Consider the following 22,176-nt stretch of genomic DNA (forward strand, 5'->3'; position numbering starts at 1 on the left):
TCAGTCTAAGGGGCAGCGAATATCTCCTTCCGATCTCAATTCACCCTAAAGACGCTATTAGCTTAGCTTCCGCCCTCACTAAAGCATCCTATTGTTCACTCCAGGTCTCACCCCTTCTAACCTTCCGGTCTAGGTTAAGGCTTACCAAATAAATTAGCTAAATGCATCGATTCAAACAACTAATTACAGTTAATTGCAGTGATTAAAAACATAGACAGGATAGCAACGAAAGATCTGTAAACATAATTAACAACTAACAATAATTTATTGAATCACCTAAATCCTAGCGGAAAAATTAGCTATGCATAATGATAAATAAAGCAAGAGCGAAAGGTAAAGAAATACAAAACATCGCAAATTAAAGAGAGAGTAAAGAGAAAGAGAGAGTAAAGAGAGAATTATAGTGATTCAGAGTAAAACAGTATGAAAGACTTGATAAGAGATGTAAAAGTGTGTTTATGACCTAATGCCGACTTCCTTTATATAGGGAAGTCATTACTAACATAAAATAAACCTAACACGGAATAGAAATCCCGAGTATATAAGCTATTCACTCGATCGAGTAACTTTATATCACTCGGTCGAACAAATCCAAGATAAACCTCTCAATCGAGTACTTTAGGTACTCAATCGAACACTTATTAAATAGGCACTATTCGATCGAGTAGAAAAAGGAGTCGATCGAACACAATTGTACTCGATCGAGTACTTTCCAGCGCACAATTCCTTCTTCGCGCACTGAACTTCAAACGGCTGCCATTTCTTCATTACTTGGGAAAACAAGGCGTTTCTGGTGGCGTTAGAAACATAAGAGGACAAGATTTCATCTCCAATTAGAATCACCTGAAAATAAATTGTAGAACTCAAGATATGGTGCTTTAAAGTAGGCACTAGCAATTTGAAGTTCTTCCTTTGCTCGCCTAGCTAACTTCTTTGCACATCTCAAAATAGTAGTCTTAAGGCTCCGACTCAACTCATCTCCTAAATGCATGCATAATGACATGTTTTAGACTTGATTATGCTCGTTTCCAGTTCATACCTGTAAATAATAAAAGAGAAACCAATGTAGACAATTCGGGGGACATTTGTAGCTAAACACTACACAAAATGCATTGAAATGCGTGCAAATAAAGTACAAAATACCTATATAAAATGCACGCATCATGGAGTTCAATGGAGGGAGTATGTTTTTTGTTACCCCATCCTCTGGAATTCAGAGATAATATCGCCATATATGTCTCTTTCACCTTCAGCCCAATCCACACAGTCGTTTTCCCATGGCAACGGCACTGTCTCCTGCTCGGCAATGCGACCTTGGCGGTGCAGAATCGGAAGTAGTAGGAGACGGTCAGATTCATTCGCAACCCATAAATATGGGCCTACCCGTTGTTCATCCGGATCAAACCAGAGTCTCGAAGAGTCATTGTTATAGAATGCCCGCTCAAGTTTGCGAGCCTGACGAAACCATTCCCGCTCCTCACCCCCGCCAAACTCGATGAGGGCGCACCGCCCGAAGCCATGATGTGCATCATTATCCGGGTAGATAGTTTGAACCAAATTCTATTCGGCTAACCGAATCAAACATATTAACCAGTCAAGGCTATACGAGAGTATAGCCTTTCCATGCCCGTCCTCTGTATACAAGAGATTGTGAATGATGCACGTAAAGGGTTTATTGTACATAAATCTACTTGGGGGTCCTACAAGAGGTTCATATGATGCTTCATCATCATCAGCAGATGAATAATATGAACCACAATAAGTTGATGAACTTGACGACATAATCGATGTGGAAAATTAATGAAGGACTTAACAAGTTAAGAATTGGAAAGTGCAAACGGTACAAGTTAAGATTGTCAAACTTATAATTCTACTTATAATGAGGTTGGGTTGTATTGGAAACAATATAATAAGATAGTAAGAATTGGGGCCGGTATAATAATAAGATAAGAATTGGAAACTTAACAAGTTAAGAATTGAAAAGTGGAAACGGTACAAGTTAAATAAGAATCGGTCAACTCTACCGTGTTAAACATATTAGCTTACAACGGTTATCAAAAAACCGTTGTCCAATTACTAAAAACACAACGGTCCAATTACTTAACAAGACTAATGCATGCCTTGTAATTTTTACTTTTCCTGATTCAAAGTTGCAGTATTGCGTGTTTGACCATATGTATAACATAAAATGATAACGGTTCTTTGTTAAGTCGTTATCATATTACACATATCAACAACGGTTGGACAGAATCCATTTTAAAAAAAAAATTGTTTAATTATCTGTGATTTTCTAGTGTTTGTGATTTGACTAATGCATGCCCTGTAATTTTTACTTTTTCTGATTCAAAGTTACAGTATTGATTGTTTGACCGTATGTATAACACAAAAAGATAACGGTTCTTTGTTAAGCCGTTATCATATTTCATATATCAACAACGGTTATTGTAAATCCGTTGTCATGTTACACCAATAAACAACGGTTTTTCTTATAACCGTTGTAAATACATATCCACAGTGAAAGCTGAAAAGTTTGTGGTTTTACCAATACATGCCCTATTATTATTGTTTGTTTGACCATTATTCACCTCATGCATGCATGCACAATTAATACAAGTTTGAATGTAACATATGGATGAAATTAATCCAATTAATTATAGCTTTATTATACTATAAATAGCATCACATTGCATTCCGTTGTCATATTACACCAATAAAAAATGCTTACATTCTTGGGCTAAACAGAAGATATCCTATGTTGGGAAAATTAGTTTGATCAACACAGTCATATTTGGACTTGAGCAATTCTGGTGTTCCACCTTGCTGATTCCAAAGGGTGTGGTCAAGCTCATAACCAAATTTTGTAGGCATTTCTTATGGGGTTCTGATGATGGCCAAATGAAGTTGATTATGAAGAGTTGGGCCTCCTGTTGTACACCACATTCTGAAGGGGAATCAATATCAAGGAGATCTTGTCTTGGTATAAATGTATTCTGTGTAAATGGATATGGATAGTTGATACTCATTCTGACAGCTTATGGGCAAACTGGAATCACACATACAATATGAAGCACGGGGATTTCTGGACTATGTCAGTTAAGAGCTGCCATTCAGAGAGTTGGAGGAGTTTGCTGAAAGTCAGAAATGAACTAGTGGCTAAAGCAGGAAGTATTGCTGATGCTAGGGCATTCCTATTAGCTTGTATTACGGGGGGAAATGCAGCTTCACAAGGTGTATGATTTTCTTCGAGAGCCAAGCAGGAAAATCAGCTGGGTGAGGGCAGTATGGAATAAGGCTGTTGTACCTAAGCATAGTTTCATGGTTGTCCTTGCTATGCAATGTAAGTTGGCTACTATTGATCAGCTCACTCTCAGGGGTATGCAGTTGGTGAATCGTTGTGTGCTCTGTAAGGCTGCCAGTGAAGATCACCCGCACCTCTTCTTTCAGTGTAGTTATTCAAGTCATATTTGGAAGCACTTGCTCGACTGGATGGGTCTGAGAGGTCGATCTATGCGTTTAAAGAATGAAATGCACTGGATTGCACACAGGCGGCATAAGAGACATTGGAAGGCTCTTTGGGTTTCTAGTTGTCTGAATGCTTTGACCTATAGTATTTGTGAAGAAAGAAACTCCAGGATTTTCAACAATGTGGAACATGATGCGGATTATGTCATTCGTAGAGTCCAATTTTTAGTTAGTGTTAAATTATTACATGTGACTCCTTCTTCTTATGAAGAGGAGGTATTATATGGTTTAAATAGCTGAAATTAGTAGCCTACTAGTGGTTCTATTTTGTAAGATTGGCCTTCTTATTCCCCTTTATGGATGAATAAAATTGGCTTGCTTTTCTTGCAAAAAAAAAAAAAAAAAAAAAAAAAAAAAAAAACATCACATTTCCAGTAAGAGTAGTAATCACTTTATTATTACTAACCTTTCTACTTCACTTTTTAAATAATCTACATATACATACATATCATAATTAAAAGAATGTCATCGTCTTCATCATCCATGATCGCACCTCCTCAAAGAATCGGTAACCCGCTATATCAACCCGATTACGTGCATAATTCACAATCTCCCAGTCATACGCGATGCTGCTGGGAATCCAGCTTCTAAGTCTCTTAACCCATTGAAGGACATCCTCATTAATAATGGGTTTTCATATGTTAGGGAAATCTACTCAGCTTGGATTTCTGGTCGTGGGTTTCTTGGATATGCTCTGATCGTGTTTCGAGTGGATGGTCTTGACGATTTTCGCCAAGCAAAACAATTCGTTGCAAGGTATGCATCACGTGACCATCAAAAGGGCAAAAGTGACTATTATAGCAACGACCCTAAAGATCGTTATGTTCACGCTGGGCCTCACTTATGGGTTGCCACCGCTGAGGACGCTCATCTGATGAGAAGGTTCATTTCGTACAATTTTATTAATGTACCGAAATCATGGGAAGACGAAGAAGTGCCTCATTTATTTTGATCCCCGTCTTGATACCGATGTAGTACGCTTGATTTATAATCATTTTTATCCTCAGTGTCCACCTCCTAGTCAAATTCCTGTTAGGGTGTTTGATTAATATACTAATTAGTTAGCTATTTGTTTTCTTGGTTTTTTTATTTTTTATTGTGTTTCCTTTTTTTCCCCATGTTGTACTGTTTTTTTTTTTTACGCCATTGTATAATATGCTCGTTTTAACATATTGTTCTACTCTTTATTACATGCAAATGCTTATTAACATAGATTTTAAATAACTTGCGAACAGACAAATGAATGAAACAATAACATACTGTACAATATAATGACTACGGTAGTGCATAAAAACCGTGTTAGATCACAAACATCTCTAAAAATAAATGGAAATTGGAAGATATTAATAAGATAATTACAACGGTTCTTATAAGAACCGTGCTAAATTATGCAATTGCTGAATAACATTATTTTAAACAACCTTCTTTCTTTCTTTATTTCTTCATTTCTCTCTCTCTCTCTCTCTCTCTCTCTCTCTCTTATTACTCAAATTATGTCAACTGGTAGCTCTTCTTCTTCCTCTATTTCAACAGGGACATGTAATTGCTCAGTTCCGGCGAAATCCGGGAAGAAAGTTTCTTACTTGCAAATTCTATAATCCCGAGACTAAAATGCGTGGATGCAATTACTTCAAGTGGGTTGATGAACCAATGACTGAGTGGCAGAGGAAGGTTATAAACAGGTTAGTGAATGAGAAAAGAGCATGGATATCGAGATTACTCAAGTGAGAAGTATACTATATCAATTTGAAGAATTGAAGCGGGGAAATGACAGTGAAATATTGAAGGCAAAAAAAGAATGCAAGAAGTTAACCATGGATATCGTAGAACTCAAAAATAATGAGGCATGGCTTAAATTAATTGTTAAATTTCTTCTTCTAATTGTTATTTACCTAGTTTATTATGTATGGTGGTAGTTTGTACTCTTTATGTGTAAACTTGTAATCCTTTAAATTAATGGAAATAAGCAAGATTTTCTAAGAAACATATTGTAATTAGCTGGCATATACCAAATGATGCTTTATTTCTTGGCGGTAAAATCAAACACAATGAAATATAAAATAAAAACAGTTATACCCAAACCGTTGTTCAGGAAGTATACAGTTATAACGGTTCAGGCCGTTGTTATGTATATAAAAATGATGCTTTATTTCTTGGCGGGAAAATCAAACAACATGAAAATATTACAGACAACGGTTATTTCTAACCCCTTGTAGATAGTACGAATCAATTACGGTTTCAAATAAAACCGTAGTCTGTTTGGAAACAAAATATAACGGTTTTTCTTATACCGTGTTTATTACTTTCCAATAAACAAGGTCTTGCAAGTGTTGTATTATTCACACATATATACTCTGAGCTTCCCCTCCCCCACATAATATTCTCAAACATTGAGCTTCCCCTCAACCACCAACCTACCCCATCGGCGTCGCAGTCATCGTCATCATCGCCATTGCCGCCGCCAGATCAATTCAGATTCTCCTCTTTAAAGAAGTAATAAACCCTCTCTCGGTAGATTTATTTGTTTTTATAAGTATGCATTGTTATTATTTGTTTATTAATTTCTGTTTTAGATATGGTCCAAAAGCATAAAAGAAACGATGGAAATGCGTCAGGCGATGAGAATAATTTGCAACACACTGCGGGTCGAATGCGCCACAGGGTTTCCGAGAAGCAATAAATTCAAAGATACCTAATCCTTTACAATGGGATAAAGATACGGGGCTGCCATATGGTGAGTATGCCGGGTATTTTGCGAGTTGGATTGGTTGTTGTGTAAGACAATATATGCCTCTCGGTACGCCGCGTATCAGTGAATTGAGTAAAATACGGAACACCATGTTAATAAACAGAATAAAGGTATATATATACAATAATAAATGTTTTTGCTAAAATTAAGTTACTACTTGATATGTGTATTAGCCGAAACACTTGTACCAACTATGCTCATCATATATGCAGTTAGCTTACGTTGTTCCCGAAAAGTATGATAAGTACCTAAAAACAAAGTCAGGGGAAGCCCTCGGTTCTTGGAAGTTAAATATTGTTGAGAAGCACTTGTTTAACAAGGAAACCGGGGAGATGAACAAGAACCCACCAACAAAGAAGTATTTGTATGTCAGTCAAGAGCATTGGGATAGCTATATCACTTATAGGTAGTCTGACAAGTTTAAGGTAACTTAATAATAATAAGTAAAGAAGTATACTTAGTTTAGTGTTTGGTCATGCTACGTTTCTTGATACAATTTATTTGATGAAGGCTATGAGTGAGAGGAACAAGGCAAACATTTAAAAGAAAAGACCGCCTTTTACGGCTCCCGAGGTGGTTATAGATTGATTAAGAAGAAACTTGTAAGTACATAATTCTTATAGTATTAGACTATTAGGTGTTTTAATCGGATGTTATATATGTTCATAGTAATCATACATATTTTGAGAGGATATCAATGTGATGAATGAAATGTAGGCGAAGCTTGGAAAATTCAGTCGTCATGACGCTTGGGTGGAAGGCCACACTCCTAAGAATGGAAAGACGGAAACTGAATATGATAAGGACATCAAAGAAAAAATTGTAAGTTTGAATAAATATGTCACTCCTACCAATGGTAGTTGGAGTTATATAATTGTGTCTTGCTTAATGGTTTTATGTGTATGTAGAGGATCTGTGAGAAGGAGGTACGGGAAGGAAAATGGAAGCCTGAAGGACGTGATGACATTCTTACTAGGGCAATCGGCAAAGCAGAGCATCCAGGTCGTGTGAGAGGGGTATCGACGCATGTTGGTATCACTAAGTATTTTGGGAAAACTATCGAAGTGGTGATGATTCCAAGAAGGTAATCTATAAATACTGTATTTGAACCAACGTAATTTATAACTATATATGCTAACATTAATTTCTACTACACAACTACATAAAATAGCCAGGTTGATGATGAGAATATTGGAAACTGGGGAAAAGCCATTAGAAAAAGAGTTGGATATGGTTCAAGAAGTCATAAAGGATGCAGAGGAGGAGGAGGAGGAGGAGGAGGAGGAGGAGGAGGAGGAGGAGGAGGAGGAGGAGGAGGAGGAAAAAGAGGTAATAATATTTATGTGTGATATAATTTGGAAAATCAGTACGTGTTATATGGACAAGTGTTAATGTACAGAAGGAAGCCGAGGATGACATGGCAAAGGAGAAGGAAATGGCAAAGGAGACTCGGGTGGGAGCCGAGGATCGATATCAGGTAGTTGAAGAGGAAGAGGAAGGCAGGAAGGCCGTGACACGGGAAGAGATTGAGGTAGTTGATGATCAGACGTTCTTCTCTACACCGAAAAAGTAATAGCTGTGATGACTGTCGTTGTGTGCACCAAAAATAATATTTATAAAACCTATTAAAACTAACAGAAGCTAGTGGTAACAGGGTCGATCCGCAGGGAGGTAGGGAGATTATAGTTGCTTTTATTTGGTCTAACAGAAACAAAGTGAGGGGGTTTTGATATGAATTATAACTAAGTCTAAAAACATAAAATAAATAAACAAATAAAGGTAAATAAGAACGGTAAACAATGATAAAAGAAATGTTAAGACGGTTGGTTCGCTATAGCTGCGATGGCACATAATCCTAGGTAACTTCGAAATACGGTCGCGAAGGATGGGGAAAACAAGTCCTCTCGGTCCATGTCAAATAGTAACTACCTCTCGGCCTAATGCTACTAATCCCTAAGTCTCATTAATACTAACTCTCGTTCTTGATTAATGATTCCTAATGCAAACTAAATCACGTTATCTCTCGATCTTAGCAATTTAGTTGTTTTAATTCGTTAATAATTGTCCATTCCTATCTCTCGATCTACGGGATGGTCAAGTTTAAGCATCTATCAAGTCTCCTCTCGGTCTCATTGAAAGATAAAGCACTTAACGAAACAAACAAAGCAAAACCATACGCGAAGTCAGTCGATCGACCAGCTATCCCAGTCGATCGACCAACCGGCTCAGTCGATCGACTAGTTAAGCCAGTCGATCGACCAAGCCCTAATGCGGGGTCACCTATTCTAATGCCATCTACGCCATAGATCCCCTACATCCTAGCAAGGGGTGTTTAGCTACTCATACTTATGCAAATAACAAGAACTAATTTGATAATAGGCATAAAGAATTGCATAATTGAAATAAATGATGAATAAATTTGCATAAAACTATAACTAGGGCTTTGGGATTCTATCTAGCAAGAACTAATACTAATGAAACAAAATAACAATACAGGAATTGAAAGATTAGAATTACCGAAGCAAAGGAACAAGAGGAATCCGAAAGCAAAGTACGAACTTTATTGAGAATTCTAAACTACGAAAATAGCTACTGTATTTTAGGAACTAGATGATCCCCCATATGATAAACTGAAGTTACATTATATAAGAAAATAACATAACTCCTTCCTAAAACCTAATTGCAATATGGGCTTGAACTTTTCTCGACTTTTAATTTGTGTATCAGCTCGCGTGGCGGTCGATCGACCACTTGGACCAGTCGATCGACCAAGAGTGTTGTACAGTAATGCATTCTGACGATTCCTGCAGCGCGCACCGATCTTAAAACAGCTGCCATTTCTTCGTTGCTTGGTCAAATCAGGCGTTCTATACGGAGTTGGAAAGCTAAGAGGATAAGCTTTCACCTCCAATTGGAATCACTTGATTATTTGCTCTAGAACTCGAGATATAGCCATCTGAATGAGGCTGCAATATCGTGAAATGCTTCTTTGCTTGTTAAACTCGTACGCACCCTTGCTTTTGCTATCTTTAGGCCTTGAAACGCGCACCAAGCTCATTCCTCGAGTCAATACTCCATGTCAAATGCAATGCTAAGTACTTAGGGACGGATTCGGCTTATTTTCCACTGAAATCTTCATATTCCTACAAAATCACAAGAAAAGGAAGAAATACACGAAACAAGGGAAATAGTAGCATAAACTACTCAATTGAGCTCTGAAATGCGTGTAAAATAGGGTGTAAAACATCATATAAAAGACACGCATCAAACTTCCCCAAACCAAACCCTTTCTTGTCCCTAAGCAAGAACTAGACTCGATCCTAAAACCTAATGGAACGAGTTCAATCTCAGAGCGAAATGCAACAAGTAAAGCCTAAACCAATTTAATGCTACAAATCAACAATCAATTAGCAATATGAATCATGCAAACGAGTTATGTAACCGTTAAAAATTGTTGAACCGTTAACTGTAGAGACTTATCATTATGGACTCTCACGGGTCGCTCATATCACTCAATGAATACGGGTGAGTAATGTAAAAGATAGAAAGAAGTAATTTTGTAACGACACTCACCTAACTACGACCTATAAGAACATGCATGCAATCTAATATGAAAGTGATCTCTACAACCGCACATATGCATTCCAACCAACCAGATGACCATGACACATGCCGAGGTAAATATGGGATATGTGAGGTAATGGGTAAGAAGGGCAAAACAATTATGAGAATGTGGAGGTATAGGCGGCTAAGCTAGTACCCAAACAAAACCATATGACAACATCCACTTCCTTACTCAAAATCTTCAACAATAACCGGTGTTATAGCAAGCACAAATCTCACAATCTCCATGATAAAGTCAACTCCCCAAATGATAATAATAAAGCATGGGAGCAAAAATCGCCATTTGATAAAGACTTTGAATTATGCGATTTTGATTTTTTCTTCTTTTCTTTTCTTTCTTCTTTTTTTTTCTTCTTTTTTTTTTTTCTTTTTTTTTCAATTCTATTTTCTCTTTCTTTCTTTCCTCCTTTCAACATTCCACCAACCTTCTCATACAGAGCAATATAACCAAGATGCAATAAACACATTCCCACATCTACCAAAACTAGCTCGGATAGGGTAGGCTAAATAATGGTATGTAGCTTATGGGACGAAAAGGCAAATTTGGCTATGTGAGGCTTATGGGTAAAATGAGAAAAGGGGACCTCTACCACATGTGTCAACAAACCACAAACCGAATGCATACGGGTATTAAGCAGATTAAGTTCATATTTATGCATATTGATGTAACATGTCTTATAAGGAGTAACTACTCACATCCTAAATAAACTGGTCATAAATGTCACCAGTTATAAGCTCTAAATCTCAGAATATAATGTAGTTTGCCAAAAATCTAAGTCAAGTCTCAAGCTCAGCAAGAAATTTAACGAAAACTCGTAGACTATGCATATATGATTCTACTAATAACATGTTAATTAGCAAGGCTTAGGCATAAAACAGCTGCAAATGCAATGTCATCATTGAAATACTACCGTTTCGACTCGACCTATATGCTAAAATAAACGTGATATTTTATTTGAAATTTTTGAAATTTTTCAATTTTTTTGAATTTTCTGTATATATATAGGAGATAAAATAACAAATGCAAACCGAAATGCAATAAACATGAAACATAAATGGAATGAAACATGAGAATGCAATGCAAAACCCTTCCCCAAACCAAATCACACAATGTCCTCATTGTGCAAAATCATAGAAAGGAAGTAAAAGGGAAATGGGATTTGCAATAACTAAACAAGACATGAAGGTAAACTCGGAAACTCACAAGACTTTAAGCGCAGCAAAAGGAAACCTCCCCAAACCAGCGTGAGCTAGGAGGTTTTAGTAGCCAGCAGTGCTACCATAGGTACCTGAAAAGACAAACAAAGTACCACGCATAATTTTCGAGAAAGCAATTCATGAAACGCAAAATTATGTGCAGAAATGAGAAAACGGAAGAAATCAGAAATTAAGCGGAGAATAAAGTGAAGGGAATACTCCCTTAACTCTGCAAATCGACCAAACACAGCAGGGGAATGATCGAAAATAGGTACAAAGAAAGTAAAGGCGATCGATCGACCATAGCGAGCGATCGATCGACCAAGTTGACATGAACGAAGCTCTCAGAATCGAAAGCGATCGTCGATCGACCAAGTAGCCCATCGATCGATCGAAAATCCTTTGTAAGTTCTGATTTCTTCGAATTAGCTCAATAAATTGAGCTAATATAGTCTATAAACCTGCGAATGCACATAATAACGCGCCCAAAAATTGCGCAAACCTAAAAACACAGTCTAAAGTTTATAAAAATCCTAAGCAAAGAAAACTAAGCGAAGTCTCGCGCACACGAAAAACGATAAACAGTCTAAAAGCAATAAATTGTCTTAAAAAGGTCTAAGAAACTAATAGATCAGCGGAAACTACGGAAAATCTCCGACCAAGGCTTCTATCTACATGAAGTAGCTTCCGCAGTGCTCATCTCAGAAGCTGGACTCCACTCTACTCCGACTGGGATACTCAACGAATCATCCCTAGCATCTTCCCAAGCATGGCCATCATCTCCTAGCTCCTCACACTCAAGATCCGACTCCGAAATTTTGACTGGCTCCTTCTTCTTGGGCTCCTCATCTGGCTCCTCATCAGCTGCATAGCTCAGACATCCCAAACCGCCTCTCTGAACAATGGGCTCAACTGGAGTAACTGGCAGCTCATCCTTCCCCAAACCAGCTCCTGCAATAGATGAAACGGACAAATCGTCCTCCAACTTGCTCCCAATCTGGGGCGGAGGTGTCATGACAGGAATAGGCATAGGTACTGAAGTAGGCATATCAGAGAGCACAAAATAAGATTTCTTTTCAGAAATCATATTACAGGTCATGGGCCACATGGGGTCTTTCTTCCTAGGGGACTGGGCAAACATAATAGAGTGCTTCCCTACCTTAAATCTCAAAGTTCTTTCCCCTACATCAATTATCGCACCAAGAAGTGTGCGTAAACGGTCTTCCCAAAATAATTGGGGTGTTGACATCTTCAGGAATATCCAAAACAACAAAGTCAACAGGAAAAAGAACTTTTCAATTTGAACAGGCACATTCTCTAAGACCCCATAAACCGGCTGAATCTAAGCAGACGGTCGGTCACCATTTGCATAGTCATGTCGTAATGGCAAATCTAGTCAATCCCAACTTCTTAGCCGACTCAAAGGCATAACACCGACACTAGCCCCTAAATCACATAATCCCTTCTCGATTGAGAAGGTACCAATATTGCGGGGGACAGAGAGAAACTACCCGGGTCAGACGGCAGTTTATGAGTAGCAGTGTGAGTGAGTTAAGTACGAACTAGACTCTTCCGTTAAATGTCGACTCCACAACATTCAAAGACCTCTTCTTAGCTAGCAATTGTCTCATAAACTTCATATATGCAGGTATTTGATTAACTAGCTCTAAGAAAGGAATTTGTACGTTAAGACTACGCACGACATCTTTAAATTTATCGAATGTTACCTCATCTTTGGTCGGCACTAGTCTTTCCGGATAAGGGGTCGTCGAAGTAGCTTTGCCCTCTCCTCTAGGTTTCTCATACCAATTTAGTTGCATCGTGGACTTAGGTGAAGATCCACCGCCTTCTCCTTGTTGTAGCTTGACCCCTCTTCGACCGTCTCAAAAATGAACCATTAATCGTTGTTGGGTCATATTTGAACGGGACCGACCCATCAAAGATTCGGGTCTTGCCCCAATATTTTCGGGGCGGTCGTACCCCGAAACAAATGGTCCCTCAAGTTATCGGGCATTGGAGGACGAAAAGAATCACTTTTGAAAGAAGAACGATGTCGTCGATCGACCATGAATGTCGGTCGATCGATCGACCTCTTCTATGCGGAGAATGATAAGAGGATAAGTCGTGTCTTTGCGAAAGACGGTCGATCGATCAGGTATGTGAGTCGATCGACAATACTCCATGTCAAATGATTACGCCGATCGTCTTTTTCTCCCCCTTTTTCTTCTTCCCCTTTTCAGCAACTTTTCGGGTCCATCGAGAGCGGACCGCTCCTCGGCGTCATTGCATGTACGGTCTCAATACGCCGATTCGAGAGAGTGAAATTGACTCGGTATCTCAAGAAGCATTGCATTCTTGTCTAATGTAGCAATTTGAGATATAAATACTTCGCGATTAATCTTTACCCGATTCGCCGCATTGCTTTTTTGTACCTCCACCATATGGTTGATGCGGTGAAGCAGGAGCGTAATTATACAAATTGTTAGATGCTGTTCACATTTTGATTTGAAGTTGATGAAAAGCAAACATCTTCTCCTTAGGGTGCCCGCATGCCTCGGATGTGTGTCCCACTCCGCCGCATCTCCCACAAAACAAAGACTTGCCGCTCCCGAGAATGGAACATGAGTGGACTCTCTGAAGTACTACAAATAAACAACACTAAAGAAGAAGATAAGAACTGCCTCAAGGTACTCAATCTTCCCTTGAGGCGAAAAACAGAATAAAATAAAAAAAACAACTAAAACTAGCGCTGCCTCCCCGGCAACGGCGCCAAAATTTGATGCCTGTCGTTGTGTGAACCAAAAATAATATTTATAAAACCTATTAAAACTAACAGAAGCTAGTGGTAACGTAAAGTGGTCGATCCCATTTTAAGAGGAGGTAGGGAGATTATAGTTGCTTTTATTTTAGTCTAAGAATTTATATAATTTTAATGAGGAGGGGGTTTTGATATGAATTACGGGAAATTTTGAATTTATTTTAACTAAGTCTAAAAACATAAAATAAATAAACAAATAAAGGTAAATAAGAACGGTAAACAATGATAAAAGAAATGTTAAGACGGTTGGTTCGCTATAGCTGCGATGGCACATAATCCTAGGTAACTTGAAAATATTTTTAACATTTTCGCGAAGGATGGGGAAAACAAGTCCTCTCGGTCCATGTCAAATAGTAACTACCTCTCGGCCTAATGCTACTAATCCTTAAGTCTCATTAATACTAACTCTCGTTCTTGATTAATGATTCCTAATGCAAACTAAATCACGTTATCTCTCGATCTTAGCAATTTAGTTGTTTTAATTAAATTAATAATTATCCATTCCTATCTCTCGATCTACGGGATGGTCAAGTTTAAGCATCTATCAAGTCTCTTCTCGGTCTCATTGAAAGATAAAGCACTTAACGAAACAAACAAAGCAAAACCAGACGCTGAAGTCGAAAAAGCAATCGATCGACCACCTATCCCCGACAAACATCGATCGACCAACCGTGGCGCAGATCTGGTTTGTGGGCTCCGTTGTTGGTCATCGACGATCGACTAGTTAAGCGTCGATCGACCAAGCCCTAATGCGGGTCACCTATTCTAATGCCATCTACGCCATAGATCCCCTACATCCTAGCAAGGGGTGTTTAGCTACTCATACTTATGCAAATAACAAGAACTAATTTGATAATAGGCATAAAGAATTGCATAATTGAAATAAATGATGAATAAATTTGCATAAAACTATAACTAGGGCTTTGAGATTCTATCTAGCAAGAACTAATACTAATGAAACGAAATAACAATACAGGAATTGAAAGATTAGAATTACCGAAGCAAAGGAATAAGAGGAATCCGAAAGCAAAGTACGAACTTTATTGAGAATTCTAAACTACGAAAATAGCTACTGTATTTTAGGAACTAGATGATCCCCCATCTGATAAACTGAAGTTACATTATATAAGAAAATAATGTAACTCCTTCCTAAAACCTAATTGCAATATGGGCTTGAACTTTTCTCGACTTTTAATTTGCGTATCAGCTCGCGTGGCGGTCGATCGACCACTTGGACCAGTCGATCGACCAAGAGTGTTGTACAGTAATGCATTCCGACGATTCCTGCAGCGCGCACCGATCTTAAAACAGCTGCCATTTCTTCGTTGCTTGGTAAAATCAGGCGTTCTACGCGGAGTTGGAAAGCTAAGAGGATAAGCTTTCACCTCCAATTGGAATCACTCGATTATCTGCTCTAGAATTCGAGATATAGCCATCTGAATGAGGCTGCAATATCGTGAAATGCTTCTTTGCTTGTTAAACTCGTACGCACCCTTGCTTTTGCTATCTTTAGGCCTTGAAACGCGCACCAAGCTCATTCCTCGAGTCAATACTCCATGTCAAATGCAATGCTAAGTACTTAGGGACGGATTCGGCTTATTTTCCACTGAAATCTTCATATTCCTACAAAATCACAAGAAAAGGAAGAAATACACGAAACAAGGGAAATAGTAGCATAAACTACTCAATTGAGCTCTGAAATGCGTGTAAAATAGGGTGTAAAACATCATATAAAAGACACGCATCAAGCTGCTAGTTTATAATTATTCATCTCAGTACACGTTTTTTACTTATGAAATTTATTATAGGTAGTGAATGTATGTGTACTAATTGATTAAAGCTGTTGTGAAGGGCGATTGCAAGGTGGCTTATCGTCTGTTCTATTTACTTAGTATGGCCTTAGAGGAATGTATGGGAAAGTTGATGTTGTATTGTAATTTAATAGAATTATTTTATTTTAGTTACAAATGTATAATAGGAAATTATGTAATTTATTATGGGGATACGTGTTCGCTTACGACCGGCTTCAACAAGTTAAGGTTCATGGTATACCCCTTCGTCACAATTGCAGTAAAGTAGAAGTGTCCCAATTATATAAGGACGAGTATAGGGATGTAAAAGTACCATTTCCTAATGAGGAGATCACTTATTTGAAAGAAGCCCTGAGCCCTTATGTGCAATGGCCTAACAACCTCATCAATGTTGTCATCCCTGAGGTGCCTATACACAGACGTTAATTATTACTTGTTCTTTAAATACATTAGGGTACGAATATTAACACATCGTAAGTACTTTAATCTTTACATTTGCAGAAGTTAAGCAAAGCCATGGCAGCAGCTAAAGCAATTACTACTACGTCAACGAAAGTTGTTGTAGTCAAGCCTGCTTATGATTCTTATTATGAATCGTGTGAATATAAGAAAAAAATAAAACTGCTTCGCTAATGGCTTTGCACAACCTGGCTGTAAAGAAGTCACCTAGAGGGGATGTAGTCATGATTAACATTGAAGAGGAAATTATGGGCGAATGGAACTGATATAGCTTTGATGGACCTAAACAAATGATGGAATTTGTCGACCTTGACAATTTAGATGCTGTTCACATTTTGATTTGGATGAAGTAAGTTTTATTAATAAAACTATTTAGTCATTTCCATTTACGAATAATGATGTTTGTTAAAATTATCAATTACAATAACATTTTTAATTCCATGTGGCGTAATAGGTACCCGAATAATCGGATCGTATGTTGAGAGTGGAAGTTCCCAATTCACGCCTAAACGAATTCTTGAGTCCTAAGGCGTTCTCTGAATTTGATTCACACTTGAAAAGTCGAATTTCATACGAAGAACAAATCAATAGTATCGCTCGTCGGTTGATGTCGTCCAAAAAACTATGACTTGCCCCCTACAATAAGAATATCTATGTATAGTACGTGATTATTGTAATGAATCACGATTCTATAAATTTATTATTAACATGCTTAAATGCGTGTAAATGAACTAACAGTTCAATGTCCCAAATTGAATAGGAAGCATTGGGTGCTATCGAGGAAGACGAAAATCCAAGTGAAAACAAAAACGATTATGTCTTGGATTGACTCTCATGAAAACGAAGGCAAACCCAGGGCAAGACCCCTTCAATGCAAATGGATATTTGTGTAAGGATGATAAGGCTAGCAAAGGGAGTAAGTTTACAACCTTCAATATGTCATTTGTTATTGTATGACTTGAGACATATATATATATATATATATATATATATATATATATATATATATATATATATATATATATATATATATATATATATATATATATATATATATATATATATATATGCAAATAATAATGGCATGTGTGTATATTTATAATTTAGTGTTTTTGAAGCAAAAAAAGATTATGTCCACTTGGGAAATATGAAACCGACGTTGTTCCCGATTTTATCACGCCATTAGTAAGTGTATTCTTAATAATTACTCGTATCATTTAATTAATGTTTATGCGAGAGGTTGATTATCTAATTCAGCTGATTTGTGTGTGATTTATATAATAGTCTCCTAAAGCACCAGACGACAAACAATGCGCCTTTTACGTTTGTCAGTCCATGTGGGAGGTTATCAACGATGAAAACTATCTACCATTCCGATACATGGGATTAGTGTGATTTAAAAACTATTTTAATTTATACGTAAATTGAGTTCAATTCTCGTATACTTCATAGTGTATTATATCTATTTTGATTATGTATATTTTGAATTGTAGTTTCCACAAATACTCAACAAAGCCCCGGAATATTCGCCAAAGGACAACAACCAGATGAGAAATATGTTGGAATATGTGTCCTCCGACAATAATGCGATCACGACTGTTGATCATGATGATCACATGTTTAAATCTCATTTTAAAAGAATACAATTGGGAAGTATTTTTACTGTCAACTGGTCAACATATATCTGTAATGATTGGCTGACTAGAGTTTGACATTACGTCAATTGGTCAACGTGCGACGGTGGTGATCGATTGACCCCTAGGTCATACCTATAGGGCAACACTCTTAATTGATCATTTAATTAATCGTATAACGTTACGAGTTAATTAAATTACTTGAAAAATTGACGGACGATTTTGGAAGTAAAATTTACGTATCACATTGAAATGTGATTAAATGAGATACGATCTGAGTAATCGAATTGTATCATTACTCGGATGAAATTATTGTTTAAAGGAAACAATTAAATTTGAATGAATTATTATAAATACGATTTATAAATTGGTAAAATATTTTGGCGCAAGTAATTATGAATTACTAAGTCGATTTTTGTATATGACGTATTTTTATTAATACGTTGATTTTTAATATGTTAAAAATACATAACAAATTTATGTAACATATGACATGTGACATATTGATAATTGACAAAAATAATATGGAATCCATATTATCCATATATGCCGAAATAAGGAGGAGGATTAGGCTAAATATTGTGTTTGATTAAGTTAGTGGAAAACAAAATCATTTACATAATAGACTAGCCTTGCAACCTATTTTACATGGTGAAGATAAACAAGAGCATGCATTGGCTCTTCTTTCTTCCCTCCTCTTCCCCTACCCGGTTTCCCCTTGAAAAGAACAAAAGTTCTTTTGCTTAAAAATTGATCATTCACCATATGCATGTGTGTGTGATAATTTTCATTCATTCACTTCATAAAAATATTTTTAGAGAGATAAAAATATTACTCTTCCTCTCCTCCTCTCCTACCCAGTTTTAGGAGACATAACCAAAATCATTTTGGGTCATTTTTCTACAAGAATTAATATTATTTAGTACTTATAATATTAATTTTAATTAAGAGTAAGCCTTGGGTATAATTCCTTGGGAGAGATCCTACACTTGGGTCTTTGTTCATCCAAAAGGAAAGCTCAAGAACAAAAGAGAAGGAGATCTCTTTTGTGCCCATAAGAACCGAAATTACAATGTAAGGATGATTTCTTCTTTATTTTGCTAATTAGTTTGCATGCATAAGACCTTTATTAAATTTATGACAAATTAATTTAAAACATATATGAATATGTTAAGTATTTAGATCTACTTTTCCTTCAAAATATGTGGGCCAGTTATGTTGTTTCATTAGCGAGGTCTCAATAGTTTTCTCATGCTTTATGTACGAGTGTGTATATATAGATCCATTGTGTATTAGTTTCTTTTGTTTTCTCAATAGCACTTGTGTTTTGGCTGTTGATCATCCTGTTTGTACTGTTTTTAAACTGGGTTTAATTGATTGCGGGGTGTAATATTTTGATACAGGATTGAATTTTTTAGACGACATTTCTTTGGAATGCTATTTTTCACAGAAAGAAATTTGAAAAAATAGCATTTCAAAGAAATGCTACAAAACGCTTGTTGAAAAAATAGCATTTCAGCAGCTGCTAGAACAGGCTAAAATCATTTTAAAAAAAAAAATTAAAAACGATAACGGTTAAAAACAACCCGTTGCAAACAATTATTTGACAACGGTTTTATTTAGATAAATAACCGTTGACATATTTTCTCTCTCATTCAAACCGCCAAAAATATAAGATAATGAACGATAACCGTTGTTGAGTTCAAAACTTTTACAACGGTTTATTTAAGCAGAACCGTTGACAATAAAATTTCATCAATATAAATAGATAACGATTACATACCATTGTCAACAGATGAATATAACAACGGTTTTGCACGCAATAAATCCGTTGTTAAATTTTGACATTCAATTAAAGATAACGAAATGAACCGTTATCATATATAATATTTAACAACTGTTTTGGAACGATAAGACGTTGTCAATAGTAAACTACGACAACGGATTTGAAAACCGTTCTTAAGATTTAACAACGATTTCTTAAAAGATTTTATAACGGTTCTTGATGTTATATAACGGTCGCGTGTTATTTGTACAACCGTGGTATATATTTAACAACCGTCGTTGCAATAACGGTCCCGCGTTTCTATTTAATAACGGTAAATTACATTATTTGACCGTTATTGGATGTCTTATTTGGCGTAGTGCCCACATAAATAAACATTAAAATACTTAATTCCAAAACATGGTGCGGCTACTTGGAAGATAAGAATCAAACAGGAGGTTGAAGACCACCACTTTACTTCCGATGATCTTTAAGATCTCAAAATTTATATATAAGTTAATTGGGTGATCATCAAAAGAAGCATATGTTTACTATGTTTTGAGTAAAAATCATACATAATATTTCTTTGCTCATAAGTTACTTTAGATAATTTCCAGTGAGGAAACCCAAGTTTAAAAAAGTTAAATAAGAGCCAATCCTACTTGAGGAAAATAGTCTAGTAAGTTATTTTTGATCCATTAATACAAGAGCAAATTAATTATTAAACAATACAAAACATCCCATATCTTGCGCCAGTGACTACATTTCTGATTTGACTCGAAGATTGCTTTCTGATTACAGCTGACCAAATGAAATACTCTGTCCCGGTCATTTGTTGTCCTTTTTCATTTTTGGGTGTCTCAATCATTTGTTGTCCTTTCTATTTTAGGATTGCATTTGATGAACAATTTGATCATTCACACTCAATTTCATCCACGTATAATTTAGTAATTGGTCTTCTCCTCTTTTCTTGGTCTTTGTGCCAAAACCAAAGAACAACAAATGACCGGGACGGAGGGAGTACGTTTCTAGTATTTGTGTTTATCCTCATCATAGCCACCATTGACACTGACACCGGCTCAATAAACGAGTACATAAGGCATCTCAATCAAGAAATAAAACTAAAAACCGTAAAATTCAACAGGGAACTTGATGAATGACTGATAATCAAGGTAACTCAAAAACCTAACTAAATTATTAGGCAAATTACCCGCGCGGGTTCACCTCAAAATAACACAAATTACAAGCCTGAACAACACAAATAACCGAAAAAAAAAAATCAATGCAACAACAAAAACTACAAAGGATTTAAATCCGAAAGCATTATTAAACTGAAAAAAATCACCTACCAATCAAACAAAATCATCAAATAAACCCAAATTACAAAGTTAAACAACATAAATATTAGTTCTTTACAAATAACTAAATATAAACAACAAAGGAACAAAAACCATAAGCATTCGGGAAAAGGGGGGCAGGAAATCGAAAATCTTGATTATATCATTGGACTGATTGATAAAGGTTGCAAGAATACCAGAAGCACCGCCATTAACAAAGGGTTTCACAGTTGGCCAAACTCAAGCAGATTTTGTGGATGAAAATGGAAAAAGAGTAAAGTTAGAATGAGTGAAGGGAAGGAAAATAGAGATATACTGATGAGAAATGTGGAGATTGGAGCCAAAGAGGGCAAACGGAAAAAAAAAAAAAAAGAATAAGGAAGGAAACGTGAGAGGAATTGTAGAACACACTAGTTTTGTACCCGTGCAAATTATATGGGGTTGTTGTTTTGGTTGTAGTAGTATGGTTTGTTAATAGGATGTGCTCTTTAACTGTAATATCTATTTAGGAATTATTAAATAACAAAAATAATTTTTCGAAAATTTGAAAAGTTAACAAAAGTAGACAAATTGGAAAGAAATAAATATAACAATAAGCTGTTTTGAGGTACAATCATAAGTTACTTGAACTATTGCTTCTCGAAAACTTCTTTATACACTACGTTATTTGTTCTACTAGAGACGTGTTTATCATTATCGCAAATCATTATCTTCAATCCCTTTTTGCTTGTGACTCTTGAAATAGCGATATAAAACTGACCGTGCGTAAACACCGACCTTGGAAGATAAAGCCCAACATGTGCTAAAGACTGTCCTTGGCTCTTATTTATTGTCATTGCAAAACACCCCGCAACGGGGAATTGTCTTCTGTCAAACTGTATCGGGAACTTACTGAAATCGGATGGAGTAAGTGTAATATGGGCAATATTCACTTTATCGCCCTTATGACTGCCCGATAAGACTGTTGCTCTAATCACACGTGATCCCAAATCTGTCACTATTAGTCGAGTCCCGTTGCACAATCCGTGAGATTGGTCAATGTTCCGAAGAAGCATAACTATAGCACCAACCTTCAGCTTTAATTCGTGATTTGGAAGCCCTGAACACTTAATAGAGTTAAGATATTCTGTGGAGTATAGATCACGCACCCCAATATTACTCTCATCTTTACTAACCTCGTCTGAGCTGAAGTAAATTTTCCATGTTCCATCTATTCGAGATAATATGTAGTCATTAACCAAATCGGTGATCTTATGTTTA

General features: G+C 36.6%; 1 protein-coding gene across 1 annotated transcript; it reads left to right on the plus strand.

The window, feature by feature from the left end:
• Positions 1-3,213: 3,213 nt before the first annotated feature.
• Positions 3,214-21,205, plus strand: LOC141639647 (uncharacterized). Its single transcript, XM_074448724.1, has 2 exons — positions 3,214-3,738; positions 21,101-21,205. Exons 1-2 carry the CDS (start codon positions 3,214-3,216, stop codon positions 21,203-21,205), a joined length of 630 nt encoding a protein of 209 aa, XP_074304825.1.
• Positions 21,206-22,176: the final 971 nt, after the last annotated feature.

This window comes from Silene latifolia, unplaced genomic scaffold (genome assembly GCF_048544455.1).
Source record: "Silene latifolia isolate original U9 population unplaced genomic scaffold, ASM4854445v1 scaffold_502, whole genome shotgun sequence".
Lineage (NCBI taxonomy): Eukaryota > Viridiplantae > Streptophyta > Magnoliopsida > Caryophyllales > Caryophyllaceae > Silene > Silene latifolia.

Bases quoted from the DNA above. Each gene is read 5' to 3' on its own strand.
- LOC141639647 (XM_074448724.1), top strand. From the start codon at position 3,214: ATGCAGCTTCACAAGGTGTATGATTTTCTTCGAGAGCCAAGCAGGAAA. The intron at 3,739-21,100 runs GTATTATATGGT...TGATTGATAAAG, and splicing joins CTTCTTCTTATGAAGAGGAG to GTTGCAAGAATACCAGAAGC.